Here is a 15,219-nt window from a genome sequence, read left to right on the forward strand (position 1 = left end):
ATAGTGTCAGGTGTGTGAAGCTGCTCAAAAGGCAATAATAGGATATAGAGTACTGACCTGAATCTCGATCTGCTGCTAGCAAAGTCGCACTTTTGTAAATATCCTCGCCTTTATGTCCATAAATGTTTTCATGTCGCACCGTGGGGTTGTGCGAAACTTGCTGCTGGTGTTGATTACTATTGATTTGTTGTTCGAACATTGATGTTTTTTCTAGAACTGAACCGGTAGATTTAAGGATATATGTATCTGTGGCGAATTCAAATTGGTTATTAATGTGAGTCTGAGCAGGGTTATCATCTAGGACATCAGAAGCTGCTGTCAATGGAGGCTTGTTGCAAGCAATATTATTTTCACTGTCATCGATTGTTGCTGTGAGCTTTGGACTACTTGGGATATCTCCGCCTACAACTGAAGATAACCCACTTTCTAGCACGCCTACATCCCCGGTGGCCACTGTGTTCTTCACACTGTAGACGGGTGTTTCGGGTGATCCTGTCTGGGGTGTATTGTGCGGTGTTTGAGTGCTACAAGCAGACACATCTGGAGAGCTGACCGCATTAGTGGCACACGAATCTGGTGATATGAGTGATGATGCGGATGATAAGACCGGTGAATTCGGTTGTTGTAGCTGCTGGTACCCGACAGCTTGCGGTTGTAGAGGGGTTTGTGCCGATGAAGGGGACTGATTAGTTGCATTATTATTATGGTTGTTAGTAACTTTGGTAGCAGCCATTGATGCCAGTTCTGTCATATTGACGTAGGTGGGTTGTAGTTGCGGATGTTCTGTAATATTTTCGGGGTTATTTGGTAAGTACGGTAGTAAAACACGGATCGTATACCAAATTAAAACTAGTATCTTACAGTTGTGTTTTAATAAGTAAAATAAATCAATACTAACCTTTGGTAATATGTGCTGGAATCGGCGAAGGGCATTGCCTGGGAACATTTGGGTTGGAATTTTTTATTGAAGCTGTCGATAGTGGCCTTTCAAGCGATGAGCATCTCTGTAAATATATCAAAATCCAATTAGTTTCTATCCATCATGCTTGTTATACAAATTTCGTTCGAAATATTTGAGTATAAATATTAGTTTCAAGAATATATTGTGAATATTTTAAGTTAGTATTTACAATATTCTCGAAAAATCTGCGCTTCAGGAAAATAGATTTCCTAATCGCTCGGCTACAGGTATTTTATCTTATCGGTACGGAAAAATTAGGCAATTATACTTACTACTGGTAGTGGCGGCCGACACGCTATATTAGCAGGTGACTTTTGGTTTTCGGATATTGTTTCTGGGTTTTGGAATGTATAGACTGTCAACGCGGGTCGTTGATGTCCTTTTTCGTACGCTGATGAAATAGTGTGCGGCCGATCGACACTTGTGGCTCCCTCCTGCGTATGTGGCGGCCAAGTTGACACGGCATGTGACTGACTAGCGAGTGTAGAGGCCTTTCATAAAGAATCAATCGAAAAAAAAATAGATAAACTCTTTGTCTTGACTTTCACCTTCAACTCTATGTAGATAGAGCAAGATACAACTAATAGCAAACTAATTACAAAAAAAATTAACCTGCGAAGTCAAAGCTGGCGAAGAACAAAATCCGCTATCACTAGATTCACCTGGTTTCAAACGAATCGCTGGAGAGTACTGGATAACAAAAATAAAGAATAATAAATGAATAAACTAAATCTAGAAATGTGAATGCGTAAAGAAAGCTAGGATAGTAGAAACTAAAATAAATAGCGCTATGATCATGCTCTGAATCAAACTATGAGAGTAAATAATACCGTTCCACGCTTGAAATATAAATTTCATCACACCTGTGACAAAGATCGCTGAAATTGATGTCCTGGAGATCCACTACTGCTACTATTCATTGAGCTTATTGAGCATACTGAACTTTTGCGTGAACCTAGAGAATTGGAACAACCACCCTGGGAATTAGATCCACCTGGCGAATCAGGATATAGGTTGATATTTGTTTTCGATTCTAGAATTAACTCTTCAGATGCTTGCGGTAAGATAGATGGATCTTTTGTTACTATTGCTATCAATTGCATTGCTTCCTGTAAAATAAAGCGCAAACATTACATCATAAATAACCCACTAAACATTACTAAAAACTTACTTGGAGATGACTTAATTCTGACATCACCTCACATTCTTCATGAACCACAGGCTGTAGCATATTTACAAAAGCGCAATATCGTGATCGCTCCTCGACCATAATTGCACGTAACGATTTTCGTTCAACTTCCTCGAGTTCACTTCGCCGCAGAGTAACATCCTGCATAGAAGACTCTACCAGAATGTGCAAATTATCGGCCTGACCCTTTTTAGCTTTTTTCTGTAGACGCAAAGTGTCGCTGGAACGTTTTTTTAGTTCTGCTCGGCAACGCTTATATTCTTTGGCATGGTCTTTATCAATAACAGCTACATGTTTCCTCCAGTCCTCCAATTTCTCCTGTAGTGGTACAATCAAACAATCCATAATAGCGGCAGTGAAAGTTTTCATACGATTTTCGACTGCCTTATGCCGTAAACATACTCGTGTCAAAGCGGTGCCGATCTCTTTCGTAGCACCTAATAAAAAAAAGAAAAACAAATGCATTTGTAGCTTATCTTACAGTTTTGCAACATTTTATTTTTGGAAATAATGTGACCAATAAAAGTGGTACAGTCACTTCACAGTTGTGAATCACCATCTTTGACTTGCTCTGTAAACCGTTACACTTTCGTAAGGCATATTATTTCAAACAGTAACTTTTTTTGTAGTTTACACTCGGTGGGAACATTAATTTTATTTCCTAAAGTGATTTCCCTTTTACTTCATCTCGTACAGATTTTGTTTTTGCAAAATATGCTTTTTATATGGAAAAGTTACAAATTCAGTGGAAGAATCAATACCACATCAGTACTAAGAAACCTAAACAAATTTTTGTTAATTTTCACTCAATAAACATATGAAAAATACCACTGGACTAAAACATTTTTTCTGTGCATTTTTCAAATTTTTTCTCTTCAAAACAGGGTTACTGCACTCAGTTGCACTCGTTTAACTGAATTGCCTTTGCATTGATAGTCTTAGGATGGATAAAAATTTCGGGAACATGATCGAAGTTGTTTGCATTTATTTTGTATCATCTAAATACTTCTTTATCAACTTGCACGAAACTGTGCTCTACCAATATCATATGACGCTTTATGGTTTTAAAACGTCATAAGGTTTTACCAAAATATAACGGTGAATTCACGGCCATATACAGGTCAAACTCGATTATCTGGGTGGAAATGTTTTTTTAAATGGTAAATTCGTTTTTAACGTAAACACGTTTCAAAAAACCCATTTATAAAAAATCACCCGGATAATCGAGTCCGAGCAGTATGAGTAAATCTCTTGTTCAGGATCTAAACTAAGATCGAACTAAGACTAAGAACTAAATCAAAACTAAGATAATAAGATCTATAATACGAGATTGTTTTAGTTGTTGAAACTCAAAACAAAAAATGAAACCTCGTACAAAAACATTTTGAAGGTTAGTTATTATTTTTATAGATCTGATAACAGAGGACGAAAATAGATTTAGTTTTTGTATAATCTATAATTTGAGACCGTAAATCGTACAGTTAGGCTGATATATTGTTTTGAAAACAGATTTTTGCACCTGGACTCGTTTCCCACTAGTAATTATATACCACAACACAAGTAGTTAAAAGCTGACGAAGCGTATGCTTCTTTCGTTGTGCTGCAGTGCGTGAAGATGAAGCAGCCAGGCTAATATGGTGAAAGTTCTGGGATTCAGACCGATGCGCACGAAGCGAAAATTTACTGCTATTATCACCAAATCATCAAACTCATGTTCATTACGATCATCATGATCAATGGATACGACAACTGCTTTGCTATCATGTCAAAAAACTATTGTGTGCCAGCAAAATATTCAACTTCGATCAACTTTGTTTGAAAAGGCTGTATTAAAAATTGAAACACTGACCGCTAAATGGAACTCGAAACTAGAAAATGGCTTTATGTTTATTTACAATGGATTCCCCGATATTGCTATCATGATGAACGTATGGAATGTTTTTGAAGTTCATCTCACGTGGAAGTAAGTTTATCCGACGTGTCGGTTATAGAAGACAGTGTTGTACGTTTTTATATATGTGTGTGAATTTGAGTGAAATCGGTTAAGCAACACCTCAACGAAATTGCCTTTTGAATTAAATTAAAATTCTACATAACCTCCGCATCGCTTAAGATCTAAGACATCGGGCATCCGATCAATTTGCCATGTTAGACAAAGCTGTTTACTTACTGTCAGTTACTTACTTAAAGTACGATTTTGCGAATATGACATTAACGCAACTTCTTGTTGACAATATGATAAATGTTTCCAATGTGTGCCTCTGGGAATGTCTATGAACAAAATTTTGACCGAGCTTTTATCAAAATTTTAATCACTGTGATGTGTAAGTGTCAACGTATAAGTGTCTACAGATAATAGTAAACGGTACATTTATGCACTTCCCATTTCTGGTAGCAAACTGTCTAGCCGGCTTAAAAATATAGCGCGGAAGACTATTCATGATATCCAATCATGGAACACTTGTTATACAAATGAATGCAACATTATACTTTGCGCAAGCGTACGATGCTTGTGCACATTAATTATTATGCACGCGTTTATGGTATCACAATAACACAATTGCCAGCTGCATTAGATAGAACTTTCCTACCTAGTATGTAGACATACTAGGCACCAACTAATAATTTTAATTATGAAGTGGCAACAGAATTAACATTGTTCAGAGAATGTTTGTTTTGAACTTTTAAACAATTATAGGAAGCCCGATGTCGTCGTCAGCAGCCCGATGTCAGATTTAGGATATATTCTACACTGAGTAAGGGGGTAAGGTAATTTTTATAGCATCGCGGTCCACTGCGAGCTAGTTTGAGATTTAATAAATAGAACTTACCCTTGGAATTGGTGGCTGCATCTGCAATTTTTTGAAACGCTTCCAAATACGCTGCAAGTGCCTGAATAGCCGCTCTGGAATAAAAAAATGCAAAATTAATTCTCTGTGGTATCAAATATTGCAAGCAATCAATCGATTTTTACGAAAAATTAATGATTCCTAGGGCTATGAAATAAGAGCTACTGGAAGGAGTGTCAAATAATGCCAGAGTTCTCTCAAGCTCCTACCTAGTGCCGCCTCGAAGATTTAAGTCAAATGAAGACGAACGATAGCTACACCTGGAAATGCTTCATGTACATACTAGAGCAGCTAGGTTAGGAGATGCAAACTTGAGCGCCTGCCTCCCGGTGAGGAGCGGCTCAAACAGCATCTGTCTCGGAGCGTTCAGCGGTAATCATATGTAACGTAAGGTAACTTGTATTCCGCAAGCTATATCTAAGATGGATAAGCCATTAGCGGGATTTAGGAACGCGACCCCGGTAAGGTAGTATACCGAAACTCTCATTCACCGGAAAATGAAAATAAGGAACGGATCAATCTGTATAGAACACAGCAAAGAACAAGGAAACGAATCCGGTAAAGGCGAGTTCCATGCAGCAGACTCTATTGCAGGCACTTCTTTTAAGTTCCATTTTTACTACAGTGGCGGAATAAAGGCAGAACATGAAATCAGATTCGTAGTGTTGGGAAAGCAAAAGCAAGGAGTAATCCGGTGCAGGCCCGTAGATAAGAATTAAGGGCAAATTCTTCAACTACAGCCTAATCAACGGCTACGCTCCGACAAATAATAAATTTATTTATTTATTTATTTACTAGTCTTCGATGGTATCGCACAGACAGTTCCTAATTCTAATACATACTTATTCTAAATTTAAAAGTCATTCTACTAATATTAAAATCATAAGAGTCAGACACTACATTGAATTCACGATGAGTGCGATGCATTGGAAGCCGAAAAAAGTCAGATCGACGGATAAGCATGGGTGGTACGTTGATTTGAAGCCGCTCCAGCAGCTCCGGGCAGTCAATATTGTTTCCAAGAAGATCAAAGACAAATAAACGTTGCAGCAACCTTCTCCTATTCGCCAGCGTGGGTAGCCGTATAAGAGCGCATCGATGTTCATACGGAGGCAATCGAATTGAATCATCCCAGGGTAGCGTTCGCAAGGCGTACCGAATGAAGAGTCGCTGGATTCGTTCAATCCGGTTGATCTGGACAGCATGGTAAAGTGCACATACTATCGCTCCGTACTCCAAAATACTATGTACTATCGCGCAGTAGAGTGACTTCAGACAGTAGACATCATCGAACTGCTGCATATTTCTTTTGATGAAGCCTAGTAACGCATATGCTTTGGCAGTTGTAATTGCAACGTGCTGAGCGAAACATAGTTTGCTATCAAGGAGAATTCCTAAATCTTTTACAAAATCAACCCGGCTGATGCTGACTGTTTGCATTCTATAATCAAACAAAGTAGTCTTTCTGTTCCTGCAGAATGAGATCACATTGCATTTCTGTATATTAACTTCCATGCCATTCAATGTACACCAATTCAACAGCGAATCAATATCGGATTGTACAGCGCAGCAATCAACTGACGATGCTACTACCCGGTAAAATTTTAGGTCGTCAGCGAACATCAACTTTGGAAATTGTATAGTGGAGCACAGATCGTTCACAAAAAGATTGAACAGCAGTGGGCCAAGGTGGCTTCCTTGGGGCAAACCTGATTTTATCTCAAAATGGAGGGAGCTAGTTCCATTAACTCGCACAAAGGCATCGCGGTCGGTAAGATACGACAGTATCCACCGTGTTAGTCACTCAGGAAATCCCAACCTTACCAGCTTCGTTACCATCAAAGAATGCGGCACCCTATCGAAAGCTTTAGCAAGATCCACATAGACGGCAATATCCGATCCGATAATGCCAAGAACGAGTTCTACGATAAGCTGATATTAGTAGGGGAGAGACGTCTACAGTGAGACACTTTTTTTCCTTTTTTTCGGGTTGCCCAACTGGTCACTTAATAGCGTATAAAACTCTACGCTGAACCCTTTTGTGATGTCAACAAAGTGTCAGGGAAACCTCAAACATCAGTTCTACCTGCCGAGACCTGTCGCCGCAATGTCGCCCACTAAAACACAGGTAGAGCCCCAAGCATAGCCATCACGCCTATACCCGCAGGTGGAGGCGTTCCGGCCCTGCGCGGACTCCACGAACTGACTCTAAGATCTCTCTGTCAAAGGCCGGAATGCCATATTTTAAATATGATGATGATGATGATGAGAAGAAAAATAATAGATCGAATTTTTAAATGTGCTTTGGATTTTTTGTACTACTTGAGTTGTAACATGTGGTATAGTGAAGAAGTGGAGGAGTCGTCAGCCCCACCTAACACCGGTCCTCAACCGCGCGCCCGCTATCAATTTTCCAACACAAACAACTACAAATGAACTAATAGGAAAGACAAATTTCGGAGCATTAGTGGTTATCAACTTATCAGGGCAAATTTAATCTTTCATCCCCCTAGCATTTATGCACTCTCCCAAGATACAAAGTAAATTGAGCGCAGCACAAGCTGGACGTTGGCGGTAGTCGACAGAAGCTTCAAAATATAGAGACTCACCCGCCTTCCAACCCTCGAGACCAAAGAGCTAGTGCAGTAAGGTGGGCTTAAACGTCTCTAAGACTCGAACCCTTCCCTTCGACAAACCCCGCGGGCGGCCATCAGACCACAGGACAGCCACGGGGCCAGTGCAAAAATCCTACTGACTCTATCTAGCAGCACCGCCCAGCCTACCCCAGACTCGAACACACGAACACGAATTGACCTAATTTTCCCATCTGCTACTTAAGCACTTCTGTTATTACCCGTAATCATTATAGAGTGGTCCTTCGGCATCCAACCGGATCTGGTATCCCGCTTGCATCCCCTTAATAACCCTAAGCCCCCGACCGACCCAATCAATCCGACATTTTTCAAAGCTATTTGTGACAGCTGTGATAAATAGGGATGAGTCCCAGGGATGATTTGAAAAAGAGTGAGACAACGAGTATTGCATCCTGAGGGGTTGTAATTTGGGTGCAATTGAAAATTCCGATTATTTTCACATTCTTGTTTAAGCCCGCGGGAGTGATATTCTATGTCATCATATCTTCTCCTGTGGGCAGAAAACCTCTCATCTTTTAACTTGTACAACAGATAACATAACATCCTACAGTATAACAGTTTAATTTGGTGCTATCTTAATAGCTAGTTCACATACATTACTCTACTTTATACATATGTATACTGATTTAATACCTATAAGCTAGACAAAACATGACGATATTTCTTCTTTAACATAGCACGAGATACTTACTTACTTAATTGGCCTAACGTCTTACGACGAGGCCTGCGAAGTATAATTTCTCCATCTATTTTGGTCCAAGGCAGCTGGTCTCCAGTTCTGCGGGCACCCAGTGCTCGCCAGATCCCGCTCCACCTGGTCTTGCCCCTCGCTCGCTGTGCCCCTCTTCGTCTTGTTCCTACCGGACTTGATGCGAAAACCATTTATGCAGGATACTTGTCCGGCATTCTAGCAACATGTCCTGCCCAACGTATCCGTCCAGCTTTAACCACTTTCTGAATACTTGGTTCGCCGTAGAGACGAGCGAGCTCGTGGTTCATTCTTCGCCTCCATACATCGTTCTCTTGCATTCCGCCAAAGATGGTTGTTAGCACCTGCCGTTCGAAAATTCCGAGTGCTCGTAGGTTCTCTTCTAGCAGTGTTCACGTTTCGTGCCCGTAGAGGACAACCGGTCTAATTAGCGTTTCGTACAGTGTGGACTTTGTACGGGGGCTCAAATTGTTCGACCGCAAGTGTTTGTGGAGTCCGTAGTAGGCCCGACTTCCGCTGATAATACGTCTTTTAATCTCACGGCTGATATTGTTGTCCTCTGTTGCCAGTGAGCCAAGGTATACGAACTCGTCGACTACCTCGAACTCATCCCCGTCGATTATCACGGTACTGCCCAAGCGGGACCTGTCGCGCTTGGTCCCGCCAGCCAGCATATACTTCGTTTTAGACGTATTTATCTTCAATCAAATCTTTTCTGTTTCGCATTTTAGTCTGGTGTACTGATCTTCCACCGCCTCAAATGTTCTGCCGACAGCATCCACGTCGTCAGGAAAGCAGATAAATTGACTGAATTTATTGAAAATCGCGCCCCGCGTTTCGATCGCCCCTCGTCTTATACCACCTTCAAGCGCAATGTTGAATAGTAGGCAGGAAAGACCATCTCCTTGTCGAAGTCCCCTGCGAAATTCGAATGGGTCCGACAATCCACCCGAGATTCTCACACAGCACTGGATCCCATCCATCGTAGCCATGATAAGTCTGGTAAGTTTACCCGGAAAGCCGTTTTCGTCCAAAATTTTCCATAGCTCTTGTCGGTTTACGCTATCATATGCAGCTTTGAAATCGATGAAGCGATGAATCGAGCGAGCTGCCTTGGACCAAAATAGATGGAGAAATTATACTTCGCAGGCCTCGTCGTAAGACGTTAGGCCAATTAAGTAAGTAAGTATCTCGTGGTGGTGCGTGGGGACTCGGAATTTACGACACTTCTGGAGGATCTACCGCAGGGTGAAGATTTGGTCCGTTGTAGACCGACCCTCCATGAAGCCGGCCTGGTAACTTCCCACAAATCTATTGGCTATTGACGATAGTCAACTTGGGACAGCACTTTGTAGGCGGTATTCAGGATAGTGATTGCTTGGTAGTTCTCATAATCCAGCTTATCACCTTTCTTGTAGATAGGGCAGATAACCTCGTCTTTCCACTCCTCCGGTAGTCGTTCCGAATCCCAAATGTTGACAATCAGTTGATGTAGACAACCGGCCATCTTGTCCGGGCCCATTTTAATAAGTTTCGCTCCAATGCCATCCTTTCCCGCTGCTTTGTTGTTCTTCAGCCGCTGGATGGCTTCTTTAACTTTCCTTATCGATGGAGTGGCACATCTTCGTTGCTTGCTACGCCAATGTGGTCACTTCCCCCACTATCATGGTCTTCCGTCTGCACGCCATTCAGGTGTTCATCGTAGTGCTGCTTCCACCTTTCGATAACCGCACGGTCGTCAGTCAAGATACCTCCATCTTTATCTCTGCACATTTCGGCCCGCGTGAGGCGACCCTCATTCCCTGTGTTCCCAAGTACGCATTTTTATCTGGCTGAACCCGGAGGTATCAATCCCGGTCAGCTCAGAGCATAAACTTAACATTTAATTTGATCACCCGCGCCGGTCAGTGACTCGATCGAGCGACGGCGCCGGTAGGGCGAATTACCTACATTAAAATGTCACGTTCGCACCACATTCTAGGTGAACGAGCGCGCATGATTCTTAACCAGCGCGAACGAACAGTTTCCAAAACAAATCAAATGCGCTGTTGCGATTTAGCCGACTAAGGTAAAACAACGAAGCGCAGAACTGTTCGAGGTGCTAAGGGTTGGCCGTTCAGCGAAGCTATATGCTCGAAGCGTGCCAGATTCTCTCATAAGAATATGTCATTTGTTGACAAAACGTGAGGGCCAAAATGTATGCGCGAGAGGGAAGCTTGACGGACAGCGTGAGGTCTGCCGCTAGGCAGAATAGGACGGAGCTACCTCAAGAAGGAGGAGTTTCCTTAGGGAGAGAAATACTTTTAGCGAGTAGGTTATGAAATTGTAAATTTAGTTTTAATAAATGATTGAAGATTCGCTTTTGACACGCCGACCCCTCTGGTCGGTGGGTGATAGAAGAAACATTTTTCATTTACATACGAAAGAACAGTATACCCTCGGGAAGGGGCTACGCACACGGCATAAAGCCTTTGCGAGATCCGTTGAGTCTCTGATAGAACTTCCGTGTGTCGTGAAAGCGGTACAGTTGTTCGAGTTCTTCGCACTCCTTCTTCGTCAGCACGAGATACATTCAAATCAAATACTTTATTACAAAGATTGAACACGCGACAAAGATTGAACACATATTCATTTATCTATACCTATAAAAATGGATTTCTGTCTTGCTGTCTGTCGGTCTGTTCCTTATAGAATCGAAAACTACTAAACCGATCGGCGTGAAAATTTGCAGTAAGGGTTTTTGGGCCCGAGGAAGATTCTTATGATAGTTAGAGATCCCTCCCCCTAAGAGCGGTTCCAGTGATGCAGAGTTGTCAAAAAGATTGTTCGCATATTACGAACACAATTTATAGCGTCCGCCATTATAGCGCGTAAAAAGCTGGATACCAACAGGGGAGGGGGCACAGTGTGTCTCGACACTGCAAGATAGCAGCCCCATCAAGACTCGGTAGCGTAAGCCCTACTACGGCTACCTATCTAAACCTAAAAAAACTAACAAGTCAAGAAATATCTTCTCGGAATATTCGGCATGGACCAAGGCGACGAAATAAGGACATGGAATGGAGACTTGGTACCTGGAACTGCAGATCGCTAAATTTCGTTGGTGGCGTCAGGGTGCTGCTCGATCAGCTAGAACCCCGAAAGTTTGGCATCGTGGCACTGCAGGAGATCTGTCGCAAAGGCGAGAAGGTGTGGAGGATCCGTGGCGGTAAAGCCCGATTTTTCCAGAGTGGCGAAGCGACCAACGAGCTGGGAACGGGCTTCGTAGTGTTGGGCGAAATGCAGGATCGCGTAATGGACTGGAAAGCGATCAACGAGAGGAAGTGCGTGTTGAGGATAAAAGGCCGTTTCATCAACTACACCATCATAAACGTGCATTGTCCACACGAAGGTAGGCCCGACGACAAGAAGGAAGGGTTCTATGCGCAGCTGTGTAACTCCACCAGTGAGGGACCACGCTGATGAACTAGCACGTGAGACTCCATAAAAAGAGTGAACAAGTGATGGGGAAATTGGATCGGGACCCAAACTGTCTGTCACAAGCCAGGATAAAGGAGGAGTGTTGAGATTTGTCTTTTGGTGTGCAGCGCTGGATGGCTCCATGACAAACACGTGATGGATCCATCTAGATCTGCAACGAGTCTCTTCCGCGGCAAATCTTGTAAAAAAACGTTTGCTCCCAATGTAGCAAGCAACATTGGAGCATGCTGCATTCTGAGTAAATTGCGGAGGAGGACCCCAATCCTCGGTGTAACGCGACCCGTGCCTAAGGATGAATGCTTGGGGGGGTCTAATTAAGTCTCCCAAGGTCGAACGGAGCCTGCATGGTACCAGGGCACCCCGTGCAGTAATTTGCTCCCTCTGTTCTAAGCTGGTAACGGACAGCTGATTCTTTCTCCCAGCAAATTAAGACCATTGAGATGGAAACAATTAATAAAACTTTTAATATAAATATAAATAACAAATCAAGTGGGGGATCAGCACTCAGGAGGGACCCTGACATCGATAAGACCCAAGAGGAAACTGGCGATGCTGATATAATCAGTCAAATCCCAGGACCCAGTTGTGTCAACGGTGCAGGACTAAACCCAAAACAGCCCGGTCGTACCATAAATCATATAAAATTACAAAGAAAAAATGTTAAATTTGTCCAGGTGAATCTTCACCATGCAAAGGGAGCAACTGCTGTACTTTGTAGAAGATTCACAGAAAGCAACCTGGATGTAGCACTGATCCAGGAGCCCTGGACCTATAAAGGTAGGATACAAGGAATTCCTACAAAGTCGTGTAAATTGATTTGCGCCGAAGGTGAGCTCACGCCAAGAGCTGCCATTTTAGTAAGTGAAAACATAAAAAGTTTTCCAATTACAGAATTGATTACAAAAGATCTCATAGCAATAATGATGGAGGTTCCAACGACCCATGGCACGACTGAAATTTGCGTAGCATCTGCATATTTTCCAGGAGATTTGGGTGAAGTACCTCCACCAGAAGTGGTAAATTTGGTTTCTTACTGCAAGAAACAAAACAAAGCACTTGTAATTGGATGTGATTCAAACGCCCATCACACTGTTTGGGCCAGCACAGATACCAATAACAGAGGTGAACTCCTTTTAGACTATATATCATCAAATGATATAGATATATGCAATAAAGGGGAAGAGCCAACTTTTGTAAACGCAATAAGGCAAGAAGTACTTGACTTAACACTATGCAGTCCAACGATGACTGATAAAATAAAAAATTGGCACGTATCGGATGAAGAATCTTTGTCCGATCACAAGCAAATCATGTTTGATTACGAAGCTAATCAGCAACTTAAGGAAATTATAAGAGATCCCAGGAAAACAAACTGGGATCAGTATAATTTGAAACTGAAGGTTGGAGTCAAGAACTTGAAAGGCTGCTCAAGGACATGTAAAGAACTTGAGGACAACTCAAAACAACTTTCAAACCTGATCCAACAAGCTTATCACGAAAGCTGTCCTGCAAAGGAACGCTCTACGAATAGAGATGTACCTTGGTAGAACAAAACTTTGGAGAAATTTAGAAAGAAAACTCGGAAATTATTTAACCGGGCAAAAAGAACACAACAGTGGGAGGAGTATAAACAAACTCTCACTGCCTATAATAGGGAAATACGAAGATCAAAGAGGATTCACTGGAGGCACACATGTGAAAACATTGAAAATACTCCAGCAACTGCTAGATTGCAGAAAATCCTCGCTAAAGATCATTCTAATGGGTTAGGTACTTTGAAAAAAGAGGATGGCTCTTTTACTAACTCAACTAAGGAAACATTAGAGTTAATGATGAGAACACATTTTCCCTGTTCAATCATTAATACATGCGGAGACCAAAGTGCACCGGCATTGAGAACTGTAAATCTTGAAACCAGGACAGACATTCTCGAAATAGCGAGTGAAATGACTGGGCTAGATAGAAACAGGAATGATGCTTGTACTTTGGCCAAAAAAATTTTTACAAGAAGCAAGGTTGAATGGGCGATTGACACTTTTGAACCCTTCAAATCACCGGGTAGGGATGGAATTTTTCCTGTACTACTACAGAAGGGCAAGGCGTTTTAACACCTATTCTAACAAACCTTTTTCAATCAAGCCTGATACTAGGTCATATACCAGCAGTATGGCGACAAGTACGGGTCACGTTCATTCCGAAGGCTAATAAGAAGGATAAGACTTCACCAAAATCCTTTAAGCCGATAAGCTTATCGTCCGTTGTGTTAAAAACAATGGAAAAAATAATTCATGAGCATATAAAATCATCATATTTAGCCAAAGATCCTTTGAGCGAATATCAATTCGCATATCAAGAAGGCAAATCTTCAATAACAGCAGTACAAACTGTTGTAAAAAAAACTAGAAAAGTCTTTTGAAGCGAAAGAAATTTCACTAGGTGCCTTCCTTGACATAGAAGGCGCATTTGATAATTCATCTCATAATTTAATGATTACGGCTATGACGAAACGTGGTTTCGATATATACATTATCGACTGGATTAGCGAAATGTTATCAAAAAGGGAGATATCAGCAAGCCTTGGAAGCTCATCTATAAGCATTAGAGCAGTAAAAGGTTGCCCACAAGGAGGCGTAATATCACCTCTACTGTGGTCTTTAATAGTTGATGATCTTCTTCAAAAGTTGACGGCGCTAGGCTTTGAAATAATTGGCTTCGCAGATGATATAGTCATAATTGTTCGAGGAAAATTTGATTCTATTATCGCTGACCGAATGCAAATGGCTTTAAATTTGATTTCATCATGGTGTGATAGGCAGGGTCTCAGCATAAATGCCAATAAAACTACTATCATACCATTTACGAGAAGGAAAAAATTTACATTAAATAACATCAGATTGAAAGGAACACTTTTAAAACTTTCAGACACTGTTAAATATCTTGGAGTATTTCTTGACAGAAAACTCAATTGGAACACACATCTAGAGCAAGCAGTAAACAAAGCAACAAATGCTCTATGGATATGTAAAAGAACGTTTGGTAAGCAATGGGGACTGAAACCGAAGATGATCCATTGGATCTATTCGGCCATTGTCAGACCCAGGATTACCTATGCTTCGTTGGTCTGGTGGCCAAAAACGAAAGAGAAAACTACCCAAACAAAGCTGGAAAAACTTCAAAGGCTAGCCACTCTCTCAATAACAGGTGCAATGAGAAGTACACCTTCGAAGGCATTGGATGCTTTACTCTATATACTTCCATTGCATCAGTTTATACAATTAGAAGCTGAAAAAAGTGCTCTGAGGATCAAAAGATCAAAGAACCTTTTTGAAGGGGACTTAACAGGTCATCTCAGTATTCTAAAAACTATTAGTATAAAT

At 41.6% G+C, this 15,219-nt stretch overlaps 1 protein-coding gene across 3 annotated transcripts in view; it reads right to left on the bottom strand.

Annotated features, from left to right (window-relative positions):
- The window catches only part of LOC128738569 (dual specificity protein kinase splA), an 87,925-nt gene that overhangs the window by 20,338 nt on the left and 52,368 nt on the right, over nt 1-15,219 (bottom strand). For all 3 annotated transcript variants that reach the window (XM_053833814.1, XM_053833813.1, XM_053833812.1), the window contains exons 4-10: nt 4,982-5,055; nt 2,133-2,587; nt 1,825-2,070; nt 1,574-1,651; nt 1,234-1,452; nt 899-1,004; nt 58-783 (exon numbers count right to left, since the gene is read on the bottom strand). In XM_053833814.1, coding sequence (XP_053689789.1) covers nt 58-783; nt 899-1,004; nt 1,234-1,452; nt 1,574-1,651; nt 1,825-2,070; nt 2,133-2,587; nt 4,982-5,055 — 1,904 coding nt within the window. The remainder of the gene's footprint in view (nt 1-57; nt 784-898; nt 1,005-1,233; nt 1,453-1,573; nt 1,652-1,824; nt 2,071-2,132; nt 2,588-4,981; nt 5,056-15,219) is intronic.

The sequence above is a fragment of the Sabethes cyaneus genome, chromosome 2 (genome assembly GCF_943734655.1).
Source record: "Sabethes cyaneus chromosome 2, idSabCyanKW18_F2, whole genome shotgun sequence".
Classification (NCBI taxonomy): Eukaryota; Metazoa; Arthropoda; class Insecta; order Diptera; family Culicidae; genus Sabethes; species Sabethes cyaneus.